Raw genomic sequence first — 22,253 nt, forward strand, 5'->3', positions numbered from 1 at the left:
TTCAAACATCACTACCATTATCCTCAGAGAGCAAAGCGCCGAAAGCTCTAAGATTCATTAATGGAAAAGTAGAGCTACAAGCTGAAGCAGAAAGCTCGTCCCACTTTTCTACAATCTGCACCCTCTTCAATTTGTAAATAAAGATCTCGAAACATATATAGCTATTAATTATATTCATAGTTATTTTTTTTTCACTCTGGAAAAGGTAAGTTTCTTCCAACCCAGAAGGAAAAACTTTTGAAAATGCAATATTAAATATTTGAAAATGGTAGAATATAATATAGTTTGGATAGAAAAAATTTAAGACATTAAATTTCATTCAATGCCTTTTAACATGTATTATACTATAAATCCCATATTATGTTCGCAATTACTAATAGCATACGAATCTTCATGACAGAACATTAAGCTTGAACACTCACATCCTAGAAACGGTCCTTATATTTAAGAGACAACAGATAATTCTAGATTTTAATTTTAAAACCCTCAATGTTTTTAACTTTCGTCATGCTCTAAAAAAATTTAACAAATGAAAGCTGTTTAAGATTATTCAAATTTTTATTCTTTGAATTTTTCAAAATCGCTTCTGTAGATCACACATTTACCTGATTAAGAAAGTGCAGCAAACATTCTTCTTAGATTGTTATCAGTGGTGTAGCAAGAGGAGACAACTGTCTCCTGACGCAGCCTTAGAGATCACCAAATTTATGTTACATAATACCCAAATCGACATCAGTATTAACAAATGAATTCACGATCAAATTGGATTTTTCATGCAGGAAAGCTTGCAGAAAGCTTTCTAATTAATTTTCTGTAGCCATTTCCAAAACATTTAAAATTTCCTGTTGGTATTTGGTTGGCTGAAATTTAACAAGTTTAATAAAAACAGAAAATTCTATTTTTTTTCTTTTTTTAATTTATGCATTGGATTGTTCTTACTAATTTCAATCATGACGTTTTTGTTGACATAGACACTTATTTGTATTGTAATGTAATTATTTTAGAAAAACTTAAAAATTTCAATAAGTTTTTTTTTTTTAAATCTTTGTAAAGCAATCAGAACTTGAATACAATTTTATAAAAAATTGAAATATTTCGGAAAGTATTTAAATTTTGTTTAGATAAGGCTCCAAGTTGACTCCAGTCCCACTATAACTCCAAGTCCCACTATATCTTAATCCAACCCTGTCTTTTTCTTATTCTAAATTCAACGAATGTTTATTTTATTCTATTATCTTAGAATCAATACCTTCAAGATTTGTTAACTCAGTATCATGTGTTGGATGAGGAAGCAATGAGTAAAACCCGATGGTATTACTCATATAGTTCAAGATAGAAACCCTATGTTTAATTTTATTTTATATTCGAAACAAAACATTTGTATTTCCCCTCTTATATACTTTTGAAATTTGGTATAATAACATTTTTCTTTTGTAATTCAATAGAATGAATGTTGCTGTCATTGGTGCAGGTGTGGTAGGACTCTCAACAGCCTTAAGTATTCAAGAAGTTTTTCCGTCATTTAAAATCTCTATATTTGCTGACAAATTTAATGAAGAGACTCTCAGCTCAGGAGCTGGGGGAATATTTCGACCAGAGATCAATGTTCACCCTGACTCAGACCGTGTTAGGTAATAACTTTTTCAAATTTTATTACCATTATTTTTCTAGGGGATATTTCCGTATCGTGATCTGTCACGCCAACTACAATCGCCAAGGTGCCAAATAGATTTCAAACTTGCAAGTTTTTTAAAAAAAAACATGTAGAGGTTAGCCCAGGGGTGGCTACGAGTTATACCTTTCGAGTTGGTCGCTTTCTGTGATGTTTTTTTTTCCTCCAGTTTCTCATGGGCGACTGCCGGGAGGTTTCCTAGACTTGACGATTGTTCTGCCACAGATTACGATAAGGAAATCTCCCCATTTTCAAAATTTTTATATTTTATTTTTAATTAGTTATGAAATAAAAGTTATTATTTAACTAAAATTTTTAATGTGCACCCCTGTATTATATTTTTTCAAAGAAATTCTATTTTTATTTTACATACATGCTATTAATTTCTTAGCATGTTAGGATTTCAGTAAAGAATTTATATTTTCAGAATGCAACATTCTTGTGGAATTTAGTAATCCATCATAATTTCAATTAAAAAAATTATCTATTGTTGAAGTTTTAAAATTGTTAAGTTTCAACCTATTATTTTATTACCTTTTAAATCATACATTATGTATCAATTTCAAAATGTATCGATATCAAAAGAAAAAACATACAGGGAATTTTGTTTCTCATTTTTGTTTTTTAAAAAATGGTGACCACTCAAAGCGTAAGCTATGGGATATTTAACCATGATATTTCAGCTATACTAAACTATTTCATTTACTGTAGCATTATTTAAGTATGTTCAGCTGTTTCTCCAGCAATTTAAACTCATAAATATAGTTAGCCGAATATAGCTCTCACAAGAGCACAGTAATTGTTGTTTCCTCTTAATATATTGTGTATAATCTGTACAGGGAATTTTTTTCCAGATTTAAGTTGCAACCCTGAACACAAATAAACATAATTGTCATTTACACCTTGATACCCTAACAGAGTTGCCACTCCACAGGGAAAACCAGGAAAAAACAGGGAATTTCAAATCACCTAAAATAACAGACAAAATGCAGCGAATTTTGAGTTTTTCATTACAAACTGGGAAAATACAGTGAATTTTGTTTCGTATTTTCGTATTTTAGAAAATGGTGACCACTGAAAATGCAATCGATGGGATATTTAAGAATGATATTTCAGCTGCTAAAGTTACTACAACTATTAAAGTTAACTATTAGCTGCTAAACTATTAAATTTACTACAGCATTATTTAAGTATGTTTAGCTGTACCTTTATTTTTCTAAGTTTTTCTAGCAATTAAAATTAGTATAGTTAGACCAATAAAGCTCCTACAAGAATACAGTGATTCCTTTTTAATATATTGTGTATAATAAGTACAGGGAATTTTTTTTTACCAGATTAGAGTGGCAACCCTGACTAATATATATATATATTTTTAATCTCTGAAAACTCTGTTTTAATTCATAAATTTTATAGGAAATGGTGCTTAGACTCTTTGTCTCATTTCACAAGTATTCTGAATTCTCGTGAAGCATCTGATGCTGGAATGGAACTTGTTTCTGGTTATCAACTCAGCTCTACTTCTTCACACCCTCAGGTATTGTTGGAATTATACATCATGTATGTATGCATTGGTAATCCAATGCATACATGCATTGCATGACTTTAAAAATGAACACCTTAATAACTTCTGTTTTAATAATCAGATTTTCAGACACTCATGGGTCGTTCAAATATTAAAAAAGCATATTTTTTGCAATTTTGCACGTCGATCTTGTCAACAAAAATAAATCTTGTCAACAAACCTTCTAACATGTTAGCATAAGAAAGTTGCAACATCCCCTTTGGTTTTTTCATTAACTTAGACTTTTACTGTCGTAATTTTTGTTTTAATAATCAGGTACTCAGAGGCCATTCAAATATTAAAAAGCATATTTTTTTGGCAATTTTGCACTTCACTCTTATCAACAAAAATAAGCATATCACAAACCCTCTAACATGTTTATATAAGAAAGTTGCAACACCCCCTTTGGTTTTTGCATTAACTTAGACTTTTACTGTAATCTAATTTTAGAATTAAATTAAATAAAATTTAATTTTGCATACAAAACAAAATTTTAATTCCTTTTATAAAATTTGAAATGGAAAATTTTTTTGAGGAATCTTTTGTGTTTAAAACTCTTCAAAGAAATTTTTTTCCTATTTAATCTTTCTCCAAAATTAAACTGTTATTCCGTATGCAATTTTTTTTGTTGCTACATCTTTTTTTTTTTATTGAGCTTCTTAATTTAAAAAGCTTGGCAGGCTTCGAGCCAATGCCGCGGATCATACCCTAGTCTTGATAGCTTTTGGAGACTTCCTTCAAACAACGCGTATACAAATCATCTGTATAAAATTCACACAAATCTATTAAGGTTTTTCAATATGTTTATAATTTTAATTTAAAATGTGTATAAATGATCTAGAGAAAACAACCTTAAGTGACTAACTATTTTCAATATCTTAGCAGGTTTTACCTCTTTAATTGGGAAAACTCCTCTTCAAAATTTGTTTACATTTTGTCTCTTTTTAAGCCAGATTAATAGAGGAACTACTCGAACTGTTGCCCCCAAATAGTTTTTTGGTCCCATAAGGGCAGGGCCGGATTATCTATTAGGCCAGACTAGGCCATGGCTGGAGCCCCCAATGATTAGGGGACCCCTTAAAAAACCTTTTTTGAAAATAAATTTTGCAAAAATTTAGAAAAACAATTATTTTTTTAAAAAAAAGTCTATTTCAAATATATATTAATAAAATACGATAATTTTTTTAGTTCTTATTTAACAAAATAAAGTAAAATTTAATTTATTATTATTTATTTTTATTTTAAATTTGCTTTCTTATATGAAAAGATGTATAAATACTTTTACATTTGAATAAGTAAAAAATATACGAGAAGAAAAATTTAATCTAAGGGCCCCAGAAATTTGAATGACCTAGGGCCCCGCATGCTTTTAATCCGGCCCTGCATAAGGGACATCTAAATTAAAATTGATTTGTCTGATTTTCTATAATTTATTAGTTATTTTCAAGTGTAACACTTTATAATCGTCATTTAGAATTATTAAAAATAGATTATCTGTTTCAAATGTAAAATTTTGAATTGGAGATAAAAGTGATACTTGATCATGTTATTTCCTTCATTACCCTTCTCCTAAGTCTGTAATTTGATTTCTCAGCTCCTTTTTCAAGCTAAAAGTTTTGGTTTTTCTAATTAATTTTCTGTTACCATTTCCGAAACATTTAAAATTTCCTGTTGGTATTTGGTTAGCTAAAATTTAACAAGTTTAATAAAAGTAGAAAATAAAATTATTTTTTTTTAAATTTATACATTGGATCAGGGCTTGAGAAAACTCAAAAATTTTACCCATTCCCGAGGGCCGCTTGTCCAACAATGTTCCGGTCCTCCTTTGAAACTATCCCATAGCTTCTAAATAAATAAAAATATAATTTTCTCTGAAAGTAGCTTCGAAATAAATAAAAATATTACAAACATTTTTATAAATTACACAGTGAATTAGTAGTTGCTAGGATTACATTATGCAGTAATAAAAGTGATACTAGGTCACTAATAGTAACCTAGCATTTCTTTTATGAAATAATTTATTTCTTTTATGAAGTAATTTAAATGACAAAGGTCAAGTTATCTGGAATGTCAATTTATCCGAGGGTACTGTGTTTTTTGAAAGAATCAAATATGGCGTTTACCAGTTCCGCAATCAAGCCAATGATTTACAGAGGTTTCTGAACAGAAATCTGAAAGTGATTTTCCATTTAGGTGGATGTTCATAATTGCGTTTAAGGCTTCTTGTTTAAGACCAGTACGTAATGTGTTTTTTTGTAAGTTTATTGCTGAAAAGCCCCTTTCAACCGCTGCAGTACTCCCAGACAGAGAAAACATCAATTCCACCATACGCAGTATGTTTCTGTATTTCTAGATTAGAGGGTCATTTTAGTAGCGAAGCTCTAGACTCTTGTAAGATAACAAAAAGTGAAAATGTATCACGGACATTAACTTGAAAATAGCCGTCCACGCTGACGTTGGATTCGAGAAATTCGTTGTCCGCGGGGAATTTTTCACCGTCGACGGTGGGTGGTTTTTCAAGCCATGCATTCTTACTAATTTCAATCATGACGTTTTTACTGAAGTAGACATTTAGTTGTATTTTAATCTAATTAATTTAAAAAAAGTTAAACATTTCAATAAGTTTTTTTTTATCTTTGAATCTTTGTAAAACAATCTGAACTTGAATACAATTTCATAAAAAATTTCAATATTTCTGAAAGTAGGTCAATTTGGTTTAGATAACGCTCCAAGTTACTCAACTCCAAGTCCCACTATATCTTAATCCAACCCTGTCTTTTTCTTATTCTAAATTCTAAGAACGTTTATTTTATTCTATTTTCTTAGAATCAATTTCTTCAAGATTTGTTAACTCAGTATCAAGTGTTGGATGAGGAAGAAATAGCTTCAAAATCATTTCCTGAAAAATTCAGGTATCACCAATGTTTAAAATTGTTCAATTGTGATTTGCATTATTTATGTAGCTAAGTTTGATCATGATTTATTAGAATTATTTAAAATTTAAATATTAAGTGTAAAAAGAAACAGAGTTAATCCTCTTTTTGGCATTTTTCCATTTGGTCCATTTTTTGTATTTTTTGGAAGCTAAAGCATGATGGTAATTTTTGGTAACGCGTCTACTCAAAAAACTCTAGATTAATTATGAATTCTATTAAATTATGTACAGTGTCCTTAAAAAAAGACCTCACTGAGAAACTCTTGTTCTACTGACTAGATTTTCACATACCAGGGGGTCGAAATTCAAGAATTTCATTCATAGGTCCTAGGGACCAGTACCGCGAATTTACATTTACCGGCACTTATGTTTACTAGTTTGTTCACATATCTCTTGGATTTTTTTCAGGTAATGATTGAAAAATCATGAAACAAAATTAATTTTTTTAGGACAATTTTTATATTATTACTTTTAAGAATTGTAATTGATTGATATATTTTCAGATTGAGATATTTTCATTATTATTTTTTACTTATTTTTTTAATGGAGAGTTTTTTTATTAAATTTTAATTTATATATTTATCTGGAGCTTGTAAAAATCTTAAATTGAATTTCTGGTATCATATTAAAAATATAATTTTTTTAAAAATAAAAATTGATAACAAAAACCATCTATGACCAAACTCCTATAGAGAATCAGCAAAGAACAGCAGGAACAACAATTTGCAATGCAGTCATTGGAAATCAAGCACATCAAAATGGTATAACTCACATGCAAAATACTTGATACAAGTGCTTTACATGCTTGATGAAATGCTTGTAGGTCCACATGTGCTTAAACTCAGCTGGATTTGATGTAAAGAATTTTTGCTCTGTTATATGCAACTCTGCTGTGTTTTGCAAGATATTCTTTATTTCAGGTTTCAATTTCTGCCTTTTGAAATCAAACTGAAAATTCTCTCAGACTTTTGTCAATCATAGGAACCAACTATGCATTGCCAAATTTTCTTACCTAATAACAAAAGAAAGTTTTATTTCTCTTGTTAATGAAATCAAATTTTCATCTCCATTTTGTGTGTTACATTTAATAAAGAAAGGAATTAATTGAGATTTTTTAATTGTAATATTTTTCCTTGAGGGATTGCCCATTAATTGCATAAAAAATTAAAACATTTAACTGTACTTCAATATTTTAGCAATCAGTGCTAAGTTATTTTGTGAAAAAACTCAATGATATTTTGAGGAAAGGTTTTAAAAAAGTATGATGTGTGCAGCTTTTCACTATTTTAACATTTAGCAAATGCAGTAAAAAATCAGATTTAATTCAGATTTGTCAAAAGATTCAATAATCTGAAAGTTGTTAAATATTAGGAATGTAGGCACCATATAATAATTTAATTCTGACAAAAATTTTTAGTTTCTATTCTCATCTTATTTATTTACATTTTAAAATTATAGAATTTTTTTTTAATTGTTTCATTAGAGAAATACTGAACCAGTTAGTAAATTTTTATAAACATTTAATAAAGGCCATTCTCTAATTTACATTAGTAATAGGTATTAAGTTTTCTTTGCTTTAATTCTTTACTTTATATATCTTTATAAATTCAATATGATCAATAATATTAATCTTGTTAATGTTTTCTTGAATATGCTTAAATAAATAGCTTTTATTTAAACCTAAAAAAATATATCTGATAACTTTTTTCAATTATAGTTAAAAGTAATTATAATTTTGAGTTAAAACTATTTCATTTTACATAATCTAATAAAGTAGTTATTAATTTAAAAAAAATAGAATGACTCAATATCGAATATATTTAAAATTCAGAAAAAATTGTTAATAATTGTTTTTGTTACATAATCAGGAAAAGAGTTCTTTATCAAAAGCTCATTCTTTTTTATCATGATCATTAGACCAGTATAATGTACGTGAACATCCTTTACGGAAAATTTGTCATCATTGCGGACATCATTTTATTACTTTTAAAATTTATGCATCAGTTAATGAAAATGTTGAAACTCGTAATGTTTGGTGGGTTTAAAAAAAGGTTGCAGAAACTACAGTATTGCAAAATGATACCAATGACCACGGTGAAATGAAACCATAACTGGCACTAACATGTAAGGAAGACCTCAAAAGCTTTGAAACAACAAGAAATTTTCTGTATTGACACAAGCTCACAAATGCTGTATTGCAATCTGTTGTAAATGTCATAAATTAATTGTTGCGTAGGATAAAGTTTGTTCAAACCGAAAATTCCATGTATTTAAATAAATGTGTTTTTTCGTCTGTCTTTTACATTTTAAATATTCTTTCAGAAAGTAAAAATTTTTATAAATTATTTAAAGCTTTTTATCCTTATTTAAAATTTATAAATTTACATGTGAATTATTTCTTTATTACTTTTTATACATTTTCTTTCAAATAACTTTTTTGACATTTTATTGCTGATCTGCATCCATATTTCTGTATCTATCATTCACAATGAATGGTCAATTGAGGTTCTACTACGTAATGTTTTCATATACTTATTAAAAAAAAGTTATTATTTTTTTTAAAAAATTTTTTTAAATGTTTTTTTTTAACTATTATTATTTTTAATAAAAGCAATGCAAAAAAGTGTTCAAGTGATTTGAGCAAGTTAGAAATCATTCTTATTTGATTTAGCTGAAATTTCTTTTCAGAAAAGGTGTCTTCTTTACTACTATTGTTACTGATTGTCGCTACTATTTACCTTGGATGAAATCTAAGTAAATATTTATTTAATTATTTAAAACAAAAACTTTGTAGATCAATTAAATATGATGCAAACAAATTGGTGTGTAATTAACACAGAAAACATTTTAAAAATATTATATAAAGCATTCAGAACCCGGAAAGTGCATTCAAGCATTGTAATATTTTAAAATTTTATTTTATTATTATTAATTTTGTTTTATTTCATATTTATTAATTTATAGCATCATCTATTAAATTGTGTTAGTTTTTATTATATATACAGAGTAGTATTGAATTAATTTAAGTTTATATGTTTTTCTTTAACAACATTCTTTAGCAATATAATTAAAATAGAGATAAAGGATTAGGGAAATATAAAAGATAGGCACATAGAGATTTTCTTAAAGCATTTTATTTATTAATTGTTTTTTCTCTTTAAAAATTTATTTTATTTATCTATATGTATATATATATGTATAAAAATCTAAGGTGTTAAGAATTATTCTTGTGTGTCTTGAATAGGCTGTCTGTTTCAAATGCAATCAACAGATGAAAAGAAATATGGTATAAATTTAAAGTGGCTAAAATTAAATAAATATTCAATTTTTAAAAGAATTGGCAGTTGATTATATAAGTTAACTTAATTCCACTTTAATAAATAATTTGACAGTTACAGTTATAAACACAGCTTTTTAGTTCCTTGGGAAAAAAAAACTGACAAATATTAAAACATAAATATTTATCATATATTTTTATGCTACAAAATACTTTTTATATATATTTGTAAATTTCCAGGACCCCACTTCAATTTTAGCCCCAGATTTTGACGGAGTTTTAGATACTCAACTGCAACTGAGCTCAAAATCTTATTAATTTTTCTAGGTTTGAGAAAGCTGGTGGGGAAATTAAACGGAAAACTCTTACGTCTTTAGATGATGTAAGTTAATTTTTATTGTTTTTTCTAAGTATTCATATTTTAAGTTGTATAGTTAAAAATTATGGGAATACACAGTTTGTTAATTTTTCAATACTTTTGCACTGAGAAATTAAGCGCAATTCTCTGTATTCTCGATTTTCTTTTTCTAAAATGGTAATTATCCTGAAATATATTGTAAACATATTCAAATTGAAAAAAGTAATAGTTCTTTGAAAAACTTTTTATTAACTTTTTCAGGCATACCTGTAATTGTAATCTATAGTGCGCTTGTCATTTCATCAGAATGGAAAAAAATAAAAATCTAACATGGTTCGTAGCATTTTTAAAAAGTGCTTAAAGGTGCTTATCTTTGATTTAAGTTTTTTAAAAACCCTTAAAGGTACTTTTTTTATTCAGAGTTTGTAAAAAGTGCTTAATTTTCTATCTTTTGAAAAAAGATTTTTCTTTGGAGCATCAATTGTCGTTCTAAATTACAAAAAATTCATGTTTTTTACAATTTTCTCTGCAATATCTATCAGAAACTAGTTATTTTATCACGATTATCTAAAGTTTTTGGAAATGTTTTTGAATTTTGTTGATTTTATGTTTATAAATTAAGAACTTTAAACGATAGAAAAAATCAATTTTATACCTGAAAAGATCCTAATTATGATTATTTTTTGGAAAGTGAGTAAAAATATTTTTTGAGTGCTTTAAAAGTATTTGAAGGGTGATTTTTTTTTGAAAAATTTGGCTACGCACCCTGTTTAAGTTTTAAATTTATTATTGCTAGCAATAAATCTAATTAAATTCTAAAAGGAATTGGTTTTCATTTTCAGATTCCCAGACATTATGACATTGTGGTCAATTGTAGTGGATTAGGTGCACAACATCTAATAAGTGATGATCAACTTGTAGCGGTTAGAGGTCAAACTATCAGGGTACCTTTCATGCTTACTTTAAATTTTTAAGATAATTGTTTTTAAAATTAGTTATTACTTAAATGAGTGAATGGTTGAGCGTGTTCGATGCATTTTCTAGAGTATTAACTTCATGAGTGATATAAATGAGTAAGTTAATTATTTTGGTTACAGTTATTTTTAAAAAAATAAGTAGATGGACAGTTAATGATGCATTTAAATATTGTTATTACAAATAGTTATGTAAACTGAATATCTTTTTATTGAATAGTAATTATGCAGTCTGATAAGAATAATCTATTTAAAAGAATTTCCTTTCAAGTATTTTTTTTATATAAATTAAAAATTATTAGATTAAATATAAATTTAAGAGTTAAAAGATATTAAAAGTCTCCCATTGCTTTTTAAAGGCATGACCATAGATATAGCTCTCATAACATTGATACCAAATTAAATAGATCTAAAAATTGATTAAGAAAATCTCAATACAGCTGTACAATGTACATAAACATTTAAATAAATGAAAGGTAGCATAGGGGCTTTCTTTTGTCTTCACCAATTCTTCGAAAGGTCCAGTGGTTGACTGGTAGCCCTTTGCGCTCATGTCCTGGGTTTGATCCTCGGTCCGGGCAAGGTTTGATCAGCCTTTCATGCCTCAGTCTCAGATGGTCAGCAGGTGTGTTCTGCTGACCATCTAACCGGAACATCTGCACCCCAGAGCCCAAGGTCAAGAAAACTGAGATGGGCCCAGTAGGCCTTGGCCCTCCATGGGGAGGCATTTAGTAAATATTCAGATTGCCTTTTAAAAGTATGAGTTTTTTGTTAAATTAAAGTAATTAATATTAGTTGATGAGTACTTAGCAAGATAGAGATTAGATAAGAAATAAATTGAACTTGAAATTTAATGAAAAATATACATTAAATAATTAATTAATCCAGTGACAAAAATAATATTGAATTGGAAGATTACTCCTTAAGATTTATGACATAAATATTAAAAAAAATAGAAATTTGAGAATATTTCTAATCTGTGTTCTTGTAAAAACTTATAGGGAACCCCAGCATCTACGTAACAATATTTTTTATAATATTTTTACCGATAATCATAACTGCAAGAAAAAGATTACTATTATTTTAATTGATTATTATGAAACAAAAATATTATCTAATATCATAGAATTTCAATTAAAAGCATTTTTTGTCAATTGAGAATCTCAGTGAATGAGTTCTGAGAGACAACTTAATTTTAAGTAAATGAGTTCTAAATTAATATGTTGGCTGTAGGAAATGAATATAATGTCGATATTTTGCTTACAAGTTTTCGATTCGCGAAATGTATAAATTTCGAACACTCTTTTAAACTGTTTGTATTTCAATTTTAACTTACTTAGCGTTTTAATTTCTTAAAAAAAAAAAAAAAAAAAACAGATTTTTAAGATTGTTTGTTATCAAATAAATTTAGAACTCCACTCCAAAAAGTTCTCAAAAATTGTCATTTCATCTTTTTTGAGATTTGTTTAATTTAAATAATTTGAATAATAAATTACACTTTTAAAAATAAAATTGGATCTTAAAAAATTGTCCATTTTTCAGAAATTTTGACCTTTGCAATTATTGCATGCCAGGAAATAAAAAAAATAATTTAAAGTAAGCACAAAACAAGCACGAGGATCCAGCTAATAGTGTTGGTTAAAATCAAGGAATTTTATGAAACTCTTTTCAATGGAGACACCACAGAATATCCCCTTGTTAGTTATTTTAAATGTTTGTAAAATGTGTTTTTGAGTCATCCTCTATGTTTCTACATTGCAGGTCCCTGAATTAACACTTTTTTTTATTTTTCAGAAATTTCGCCCTTTTCAATTATTACATGTCATGTAATAAAAAATTAATTAAAAGTAAGCACGAGGAACTACATAGTAGTTTTCGTTAAAATCAAAGAATTTTATGAAATTCTTTTCAATGCTGAGAATGTTCCCTTGTTAGTTATTTTAAGTGTTTGTAAAATATGTTTTTGAGTTATCCTCTATGTTTCTACATTGCAGGTCAAAGCTCCCTGAATTAGCACTTTTTTTTTCTTTTTTCAGAAATTTCGTCCTTTTCGATTATTACATGCCATGTAATACAAAATTAATTAAAAGTAAGCACTAGGAACCACACAGTAGTGGTCGTTAAAATCGAAGAATTTTATGAAATTCTTTTCAATGCAGAGAATGCTCCCCTGTTAGTTATTTTAAGTGTTTGTAAAATGTGTTTTTGAGTTATCCTCTATGTTTCTGCATTGCAGGTCAAAGCTCCCTGGATTAAGCACTTTTATTACGGAGATGCAGTTTACATCCTCCCAGGGTAAATATTCTGACCTTTATCACAATGTAGTTAAGTTATGAAATACAGCCCCTTCAGCACAATAGCAGGCGCTGCAAATAATCAAAACATCTGCTAATTAATTTAGCCCTTAAGAAGATTTTATTTTATTATTTTAATCTGAAAGTTCATTCTTTTTATAAATATTTTTTTCTTCTGATTTCTCAATTGTGCTTTAAAAAAAATTGTTACTTGATTAGAGGCTTTAGAGATTTATTCAGTTTTTTAAGTACCATCTTTTTATAAAATTCAAAATTAAATTTATACAACAAAGTTTATCTGTTAAATTAAGCTGAGTTTTTGTAATAATAATCTCTGATTGTCTTAGGGCTACAAACCAATTTGGATTTAATGCTGCTGATTCAAATGGTAAATTCTGTTACCCTCCCCCCCCAGGGTCAGGCCTAGATATCAAGACCAGAAGTTTTATTTCTTAAATTGGGGTGTATTTGCAATATTGGAGTGAGTTACTACACAAAAATTCCTTTAAAAGATCAAACGATTTAAAAATTTCCAAATGTACTTGTTATGTATTCCTTATATATCAGGAAATCCTGCTTTCTGAAAATATTTTATAATCGTAATTTTTAGAAACTTATTAGTTTTTTCCACAAACAATGTAGCATTTAGAAAACAATGTTTGTTTTGTCTGTATTTTCATTCAATAATTTAAAAAATTTTTTTCATAACAAAGTTCTGTAATTAATATTTATGAAATGAATGTATCCAAAGTCTAGTAACTGAAATACACTAGACTCTGGAATTTTTTATTTTGCAGTTTTCAGGGACAAACTAGTCTTTAATATTTTGTAAATTGGAAGATGTATACTATCTGTACTAATATTTAATGTATTTAATATTGGTAATATGTATTATTGAAGGAAAAAATACTTAGATACTAAAAGGCAATGTTAATGAAGAAAACAGGGTGTGTAGCGTTTGTAAAAAGTACTTAAAGGTGCTTTTAGGGGGATTATGTTTTTAAGGGCTTTTAAAGGTGCTTTTTTCAGTTGGCGTTTTTAAAAAGTGCTTTATTTTTCGAATAATTTTTTTTCCCTTCAGTGATTTCGCGAAAAATGGGGAATTTGCTACGTAATCATTCATGCGGACTTCATGTCCAACCCACGTTATGACTTGCGCATGCGCGCACACTTTAAACCGAAACCCGAGTGATCCAATTCGGATAGAGAATATCAGATCCTTATTAAATGTTTTTCTTTTTAATTTATTTTAATTTTGTTCTTGTTTATTTTATTTTACTTCTAACACTTTTTTTGACGTAAGGGGTAAGGGTACTTTTGTTCTGAGTTCAGGGTCAAGTTGAATTCACTCAGTGATGTGGGAAAGTACTGATTGTTTCGATTTACGCCCGTTTCTTTTTGGGTTTTTTTTAACGCTAAAACTGTTTATAAAAAGTTTTTTTTTTCAATAATATCATTGATTGAATATAAATTTTTTGAGTGCTTGAAAATTTTTGTAAAGTGCTTGAAAAGTTTTTAAAAAGTGCTTATTTTTGATTCAAAGATTTGGCTATGCACCCTGGAAAATGTTAATGGGAAATTGGTTTAGGAAAACTATGGAAAATTGCCATTCCCAGCTGATGCTTAATTAATATGTACTACTGAAGAGCAAGCAGAACCACCAGGGCATAGAAATGTTTTGGACCCTTATAACATATCATACTGTTTAAAATCAAACTAAAAAAACTACACATACATAAAATAAATCATTTTTAAGATATGCAATAATTTTAACAAACTTAAACACATTTTTATTGGCCCAAAAACTCAATGCACATAAAATAAAGCATTTTTAAACTATGCATAATTTTAAAAAAAAGGAAAAATGAGATCTAACCAGTTGTAGGCCTCAAATAATAAAATAATTTTTAAAACCAAGAAGCTAATTAAAATAATTAAATTAAAAACATAAGGGTATAACGAATAAAAAAATTTAAAAGGTATGAATAATATCGTCAAACTATAAAAGTTTGTTATTAAAACATCTTTCAATGCGCATCAGACATAATGAGTTTAAAAGTTACTGTCAAATAGTGCCCTGTAATTCTAAATTCTTTCAATTATACTTTATTTAACTAATTATAAATATGAAACAGAGTTGGTGGTGGTCAAGCATATTTAGAGAAATTAGTTGAGTACTTAAGAACTTAATTTTAATGTACTAAAATAGATTTTGGTTGACTTTTTAAATTTTCCTGGTGATGAACTATTCAAATTATCGGTGTTCGCATGATAATCCATCACTATTTATAGAAAAAAATGCAGATTTTTTATACAAGAATACATTTATTTAAAAAAATATAAAATGCAATGTTTTTTGCTCTTAGTTTTTTTAATACAATTTATAATAGGTAAGATTCTCAAGAACCCCCTGAGTTCTTGGAGCCCCCAATCACTGTCCGGGTCTGCCCATGTGTAAAGACGATACTGGTTCAGCCCCGGACCGTCATGTAAAAACCGGTTTCACTATGTTATTCAATGGAAAAACAGTGCGTGCCAGGGAAATATTATTTTTAATATAATTTCACCCAGTACTCTCAACTTGGACGATTCAATTAATTATCATACAATTGCTGCTCTTATTTTACATTGTTTTTCTTATTTTTCATCTCTTAAAAAAATTAATTTGTACATTATATTTTGTCATTTTCCAAAACAATTTGTTTATATATTTTTTTTGCAGGGTTGACTATGTTACTCTTGGTGGTATAAAGGATTATGGAAGTTATGACCTTGAGGTTAATAATTATCAGAGACAATGGATTTTGGATAAATGTGTGGAATTAGTTCCGAGTTTAAAGGTAACTCTTATGCAATGCTTTTTGACTTGAATTTCTTAAATTCAAATATATAAAAAAGAAAATCTTCTTTCAAAGAACACACTAATTCATTTGACATAGTACCTAATAAAATACTAAATTTTTCTCACTGAACTTGAAATGTCATTATTGCAAATGAGCCCCAACTGTATTATGATTATGTACTTCTTTTAAATACTGTAAAATCAAATAGAAAATAATTAAAATAATTAAATCATTCCATTAATTTTTTTTTAAATGTTAAGACTGAATTTTCAAAAAGCTAACAAACTATTTATATGGTTTGTTTGATATAAATATCTCCTTTGTATAATGAGCTATATGAAAGTTTCTTTTGTATAACTCAATAAGGCCTCTCAAATAAAACCTTCATATTTTGTTCTATTATTTAAGCAATTAAAAATTAGGAATTAGAAAAGTTTATTGGGCTGCCCACATATATTATCACTTTTGTGGGTAATTACAAACGTATTAAAATACTTTTCAAAGAGCCATTTTCCACCTAAATTATTATTACGATTCTATTTTGTTTTAAATTAATTATTTTACTTTTATTTTAGAATGCAGAAATAGTGAGAGACTGGGTAGGCCTTCGCCCTCACAGGCCCTCAGTTCGGGTGGATGCATGCTTTGTACCGTCTGATAAAAATTATCGCATGGTAAGTCTAACTTTGATTTATAATAATAATTTTCCCTTATGTATGATTGCTGTACTTTCAGATAGAAAATTGAATCAGTTTCATTTTATTCAAATTTTTAAATCACTGATGCACAAGCACTTGTTCCCATTCTGAACTATTCTTTATAATTTCATGGCATAATTAGGTTTTGAACTATTCTTTATAATTTCATGGCATGACAGGAATCTTTAAATTGTTATGAATTCATAGAAGAAAAAAAAATCATAATTTTTTGTATGTATCATTGCTGTACTTTCAGATAGAACATTGAATCGGTTTCATTTTACTCGAATTTTTAAAGCAACAATGCGCAAACACTTGTTCCCATTGTTACTTCTGAACTATTCTTTATAATTTCATGGCATGACAGGAATCTTTAAATTGTTATGAATTGATAGAAAAAAAATAATCATAATTTTTTTTATATATCATTGCTGTACTTTCAGCTGGAACATTGAATCGGTTTCATTTTACTAGAATTTTTAAAGCAACAATGCGCAAGCACTTGTTCCCATTGTTACTTCTGAACTATTCTTTATAATTTCATGGCATGACAGGAATCTTTAAATTGTTATGAATTCATAGAAAAAAATAATCATAATTTTGTTTTATGTATCATTGCTGTACTTTCAGATAGAACATTGAATCAGTTTAATTTTATTCAAATTTTTAAATCAATGATGCACAAGCACTTGTTCCCATTCTGAGCTATTCTTTATAATTTCATGACATAATTAGGTTCTGAACTATTCTTTATAATTTCATGGCATGACAGGAATCTTTAAATTGTTATGAATTCATAGAAAAAAAATAATTATAATTTTTTTTATGTATCATTGCTGTACTTTCAGATGGAACATTGAATCGGTTTCATTTTACTCGAATTTTTAAAGGAACAATGCGCAAACACTTGTTCCCATTGTTACTTCTGAACTATTCTTTATAATTTCATGGCATGACAGGAATCTTTAAATTGTTATGAATTCATAGAAAAAAATAATCATAATTTTGCTTTATGTATCATTGATGTACTTTCAGATGGAACATTGAATCAGTTTAATTTTATTCGAATTTGTAAAGCAGCAATGCGCAAACACTTGTTCCCATTATTACTTCCGAACTATTCTTTATAATTTCATGGCATGACAGGAATCTTTAAATTGTTATGAATTCATAGAAACAGATAATCATAATTTTTTTATGTATCATTGCTGTACTTTCAGATAAAACATTGAATCAGTTTCATTTTATTCGAATTTTTAAAGCAACAATGTGAAAAGCATTTTTAGAGACATGAGCTAACCAAAAACTTTTTGACATTAATTTGTTCTACAGAGATATTTTTCAGAAAAGCAATATGTAAACATTTTAAAATAACATATTTATGTTTATTTAAAGTAAGGTAAATTCACTTTAGTAATAAAACTTAAAAGTAATACGAAAACTTTGTGCAAAAATTTCATTTTGTCGAATTGAAAGTATTTATATAAATAAAAACATTTTATTAATTAAAAGGTTTTTCTTTAAAAAAAACGTTTGGTTTATATATACGGCTTAAACCACATTGGTTTAAATCAGCCAACTCTGCATTAAACTAATGTTATCATGAGGCATGAAATATTTTCTTTTGCTATAATTTTCTTTTGCTTATTGTTACTGTACTTATATAATATAATTATTGTATTATGTAAATGATTACACATTCATTAGAATAGATTTATCCAATCAACTATATTTCATTCATTTGATTTATTCAATAGAATATATTCCGTTTAAAATTTATAAAGCAATGCATTTCTTTTAAAAATATTATTTTTCGAAAGTAAGATTCTGAAGGGCCCCCTAAGCATTTTGGGCCCCTTGGGTACTGCCCAGTTATCCCCATGCGTAAAGGGGGTACTGCCTTGGATTCTTTACCGGATCAAGGTTTCAATTAGGAAGCTAACTAATGCTGTAAGATTTGTTACTGTCACCAGCAAATACTATTTTGCGCCAAAGTGCAAATGTCCATCATGATAACTGTGACAAGCATGACATTGAGCCTTAATAGTCCCGTAAGTTTTAAAATTTTATTTTTCATTTTTTTTTATATATTATCTCTAGCTGCAAGCTGCAAAAAATAAATATAGTTTAAATAATTGAATTAAATTTTGAAAAATGAAAGAAGTTCATTTTTTTTTCTTTAATGCATTTTTGCCAATTCTATGATTTGTTGTTTCATATGAAAAAGAGTGGAAAGATTTATTACAAAGTTTTGAATATACGACTTGTAGTTTTTTTCTTTAAAGACGTCTTAGCAGGATTAATCATTAAAAAAATAATAAAATAATTGTGTTTTATCTTTTTATGAAATTCAAGTGTTTTTTTTTAAAACTTATGATCAAAAAGAAAATTTTTTATTTGCTAAAATTTTAAAGGTGGTCTTTGAGTTTGTACATGGAATAGACTGTATTGTAAAAGTAATTTTTCGATTCATTTCAATAAATTATTTTCTCTTTCTGTTTCAATATTTTTTCTTTCTTAGGTTGTGAATAATTATGGCCATGGTGGTCATGGTGTAGCTCTTTCTTGGGGTACTGCACAAGATGTAACACGAATCATCAAAAAGTTGCTATCTACAAAAGATTTTGTTGCATCAAAGTTGTGAATGTCTTTACTCCACCAATGGGAATAGCTGCAATATAAGGATATATTTATCTCATGTCTTCCATATAACAGTGCTATATATTCTATCTGTATTGTTCATTAATTTGTTGTTGTTGATTCTGTTGTTGATGTTGTTGTTAATTTACTGTTAATTTTAAATATAGTATGATTCTATTTTTTTAATTGTGAAATTTGCTGATTTCCGTGAACATCTAAAAAATAAAGGTTACTATTATTTTTTCATCTTTCCAAATTATTAAAAATATATATATTTATTTCAAGACATAATTTTTAGAGATTTTGTATTGCAATAAACCTGAATTTTTCCAAATTATTGGTCACAACCTGAACTTGGGTTACGGGATCTTCACAGGTTCATTGAGAAAACAAACAAAAAAAATTTTTTTTTTTAAAACGTGAATATTTTTTATGTTTAACACTTCGTAAAAAAGGTAAATATCACTTATTAATTGTTTTAAATTTTATTCAATAATACGACATTTTTTTTTCTTATAATCAGGAGTGTAACAAAATTCTGAAGCCTAAATGAACATATTGCTAATTGCCCCCTTTTTTTATTAAGTAAAAACTTTTAGTTTAATCCGCTTGTAATGCTAACAAATTGCAGGTTAGTTTTGCTAATATGTTAAGTTAATAAGGAATAGAGATAATAAAATAGCTATTGAGAAAGAAATTTAGACAATAGCATAAATAGCTATCTATATAACCACACTTATTTCTTTTTAAAATGTCATTATTTTAAAATATCATATTTCTAAAAGATCATTTATTGGCTTTCTAGATAGTTGATACTTGGATAGTAAATTCGTAATTGATAAAGAAGAAAGCCTAGCTTAGAAAGTTTTTTATATTGTTTATTGAACGAAGAAAGTGTAAAATTAAATGTTAATATTTTTCCCCCGGGAAATACAAATAAAAACTATAGAAGCTACAATAAAAATAAGTAAACTTAAGTAAAAGGGGAAAAAACTTACTAAATTTTAGATAATTGTTGATCAAAAAATATCCCTGATAATTTTACATTCCAACCATTTAGTGTGAGCTGGTAAAAAAGAAAAAAGAATAGCTCTAAAACACTAATTTAAGGTCCTGTATTTCATAAAACAAGTACCAAACTAAATGAGAATAGGATATAACTAGAACAAAAAGTGTGAATAAAAAAGGCACGTGAATGTATTCAATCATTTGTACAAGTCTTGAATATATTCAATTATTAAAGTCTTATTGTACTGATTTCTAGAAAACATACACATTTGTTACTCAATATCGAAACTATTTCAAATTATAACTTGATTTAATCAAAATCATGAACTTATTAAGATGTGTTTTTTCCCTCCTTTTACATGATTTTTCCAACAATGCCATTTTCAGCATGACGTTATTACGATGCACGAATTTTGAATTTGAGTTATTCCTTGTGATAACTCTGAGGCACTAAGCACTCGAATCACGATGATTCCTTTGATAAATCTGTTTATTGGTAGTTATTTATCGCTTTCTGAGCCATTTCTATGTGGTTTTTTAAATCATACAGAGATCATTTTTATTCATCGAGGAGATTTGCATACATTCTCCGATTTCTGAAGAAATATTGTATAGAGAAGCACACTCAAGCGCATAAATGATAAAACTTTTTTCACAAGAAGATTCATGCTGAAGAATCAAGTCGCTGTTCATTAAGTTTTTATTTTATAACCGCGTTGAAGAGCTGACCAAATTTTTGGTTTTATGACCACTGAAATTCAACTCTGTAGCCTTGTAATTTTGAGCCCAGCCCAAAAGACAAGGGAATTCCTGGATCAAGTATTGTGAGAAACTTGCCTTTGTGAAGGACTTCTTGATGAAACTTACCCGTATTTGCGTTACATGTCGAGGAAAACCTCCCACAGTCAGTTTGACTGCAAGGAGACTCCAACCTATAATCTGCCTACCGCTGATGATATTTTACGTCATCTTGGTGCTGGGTGCAAGCGGGATGTGGAATTCGTATCAACCAGCCATCTCTGGGATTTGAATTCATTGGAAGGCGAATACTCTATCCCCTGAGCCATCATGGCTCATTAAGTTATTTTTTATATTAATCGATTTTCAAAGGCCGGGATAGCCTGTTTTGTAAGGCTTTGGGCCCAGGTCCAAAACTGGAGGGACAAACTTGTAACCATTTTTTTAAACCCCTCAAATAAAATCCGTTTTTCTGCGCTGATGACTCCCACCCATTACAATTCCAGAATCATTGTTATATTTGCAGATCAGAAGAGCCTCATCACTTTGTGAATTTCATCTCCCTTTTTAATTAAATAAAGGTGGTGGTGTTGTTTTCGTTAGCCATTAGGGCAGTGGGGACGGAAGCGTTCTTGATTTCCAGTGGCGCCATCTATGGCCAAGAATTTGACTTCTGCCACACCCGTTTTTTAGGACAGACCCATTCATACCCATTCACAGACCGTAATTTTGTTCTGAACCAGAGAGCGATCAGTCTCTAATTCAGTACCCACAGAGGTATGATTTGATATAGGAACATGGAGGAATTTATGACTCGATAAATTTAACAAGCACCAGTCACCATTTACTACACGGGGAGAGGTCGGCGGGCTGTATTCGAACTCCCGTTTTCACGAACATGAGTCCAGCGCCCTGCTTCCTTGTCTATAACTTCTAGAGACATTGTCTATAACTTCTTTCCCCACATTGGTTACCCGGACGTGATTTGGATGTGGGGAAAGAAGTTATAGACAATATCAACCTTCATCTATGAAAAGGTACCCCATCATAGAATCGAATTAACATGTTTTACATGATAAAGAATTGGAATTGTATTTTTGTAGTGGCAGACACACTACAGTACTCCCCCACCAAAACTATAACTGTGATAGAATTCGATAAACTGATACCACTAATTGATTCTTTGCTGTTTTGTGAGAAGTAGAGAGAGAGCTGTATTAAGACCACCTTACTTTTGAGTGCTGATCGTGAGAGC

At 28.3% G+C, this 22,253-nt stretch overlaps 1 protein-coding gene across 2 annotated transcripts; it reads left to right on the plus strand.

Moving 5' to 3' along the window:
• The first annotated feature begins 98 nt into the window (after positions 1-98).
• Positions 99-19,498, plus strand: LOC107450006 (D-amino acid oxidase 1). 2 transcript variants are annotated; one of them, XM_016065707.4, is made up of 11 exons: positions 99-205; positions 1,446-1,631; positions 3,086-3,206; positions 6,060-6,145; positions 8,857-8,922; positions 9,773-9,827; positions 10,646-10,747; positions 13,014-13,072; positions 15,794-15,911; positions 16,490-16,588; positions 19,134-19,498. In XM_016065707.4, exons 2-11 carry the CDS (start codon positions 1,447-1,449, stop codon positions 19,254-19,256), a joined length of 1,014 nt encoding a protein of 337 aa, XP_015921193.1. In that variant the 5' UTR covers positions 99-205; position 1,446; the 3' UTR covers positions 19,257-19,498. The 2 variants fall into 2 exon arrangements, with proteins under 2 accessions (XP_015921193.1, XP_071038896.1); XM_071182795.1 differs by lacking the exon at positions 99-205 and adding an exon at positions 208-268.
• The last annotated feature ends 2,755 nt before the right edge of the window (positions 19,499-22,253 follow it).

This window comes from Parasteatoda tepidariorum, chromosome 6, assembly GCF_043381705.1.
Source record: "Parasteatoda tepidariorum isolate YZ-2023 chromosome 6, CAS_Ptep_4.0, whole genome shotgun sequence".
In the NCBI taxonomy this organism is placed as follows: domain Eukaryota; kingdom Metazoa; phylum Arthropoda; class Arachnida; order Araneae; family Theridiidae; genus Parasteatoda; species Parasteatoda tepidariorum.

What these genes read in the sequence shown, in the direction of transcription:
- LOC107450006 (XM_016065707.4), top strand. Translation starts at nt 1,447, where the DNA reads ATGAATGTTGCTGTCATTGGTGCAGGTGTGGTAGGACTCTCAACAGCC. An exon ending in TCATTTCCTGAAAAATTCAG is followed by an intron (nt 6,146 to 8,856) that starts GTATCACCAATG and finishes ATTTCTTTTCAG; the next exon opens with AAAAGGTGTCTTCTTTACTA. An exon ending in CTGATAAAAATTATCGCATG is followed by an intron (nt 16,589 to 19,133) that starts GTAAGTCTAACT and finishes TTTCTTTCTTAG; the next exon opens with GTTGTGAATAATTATGGCCA.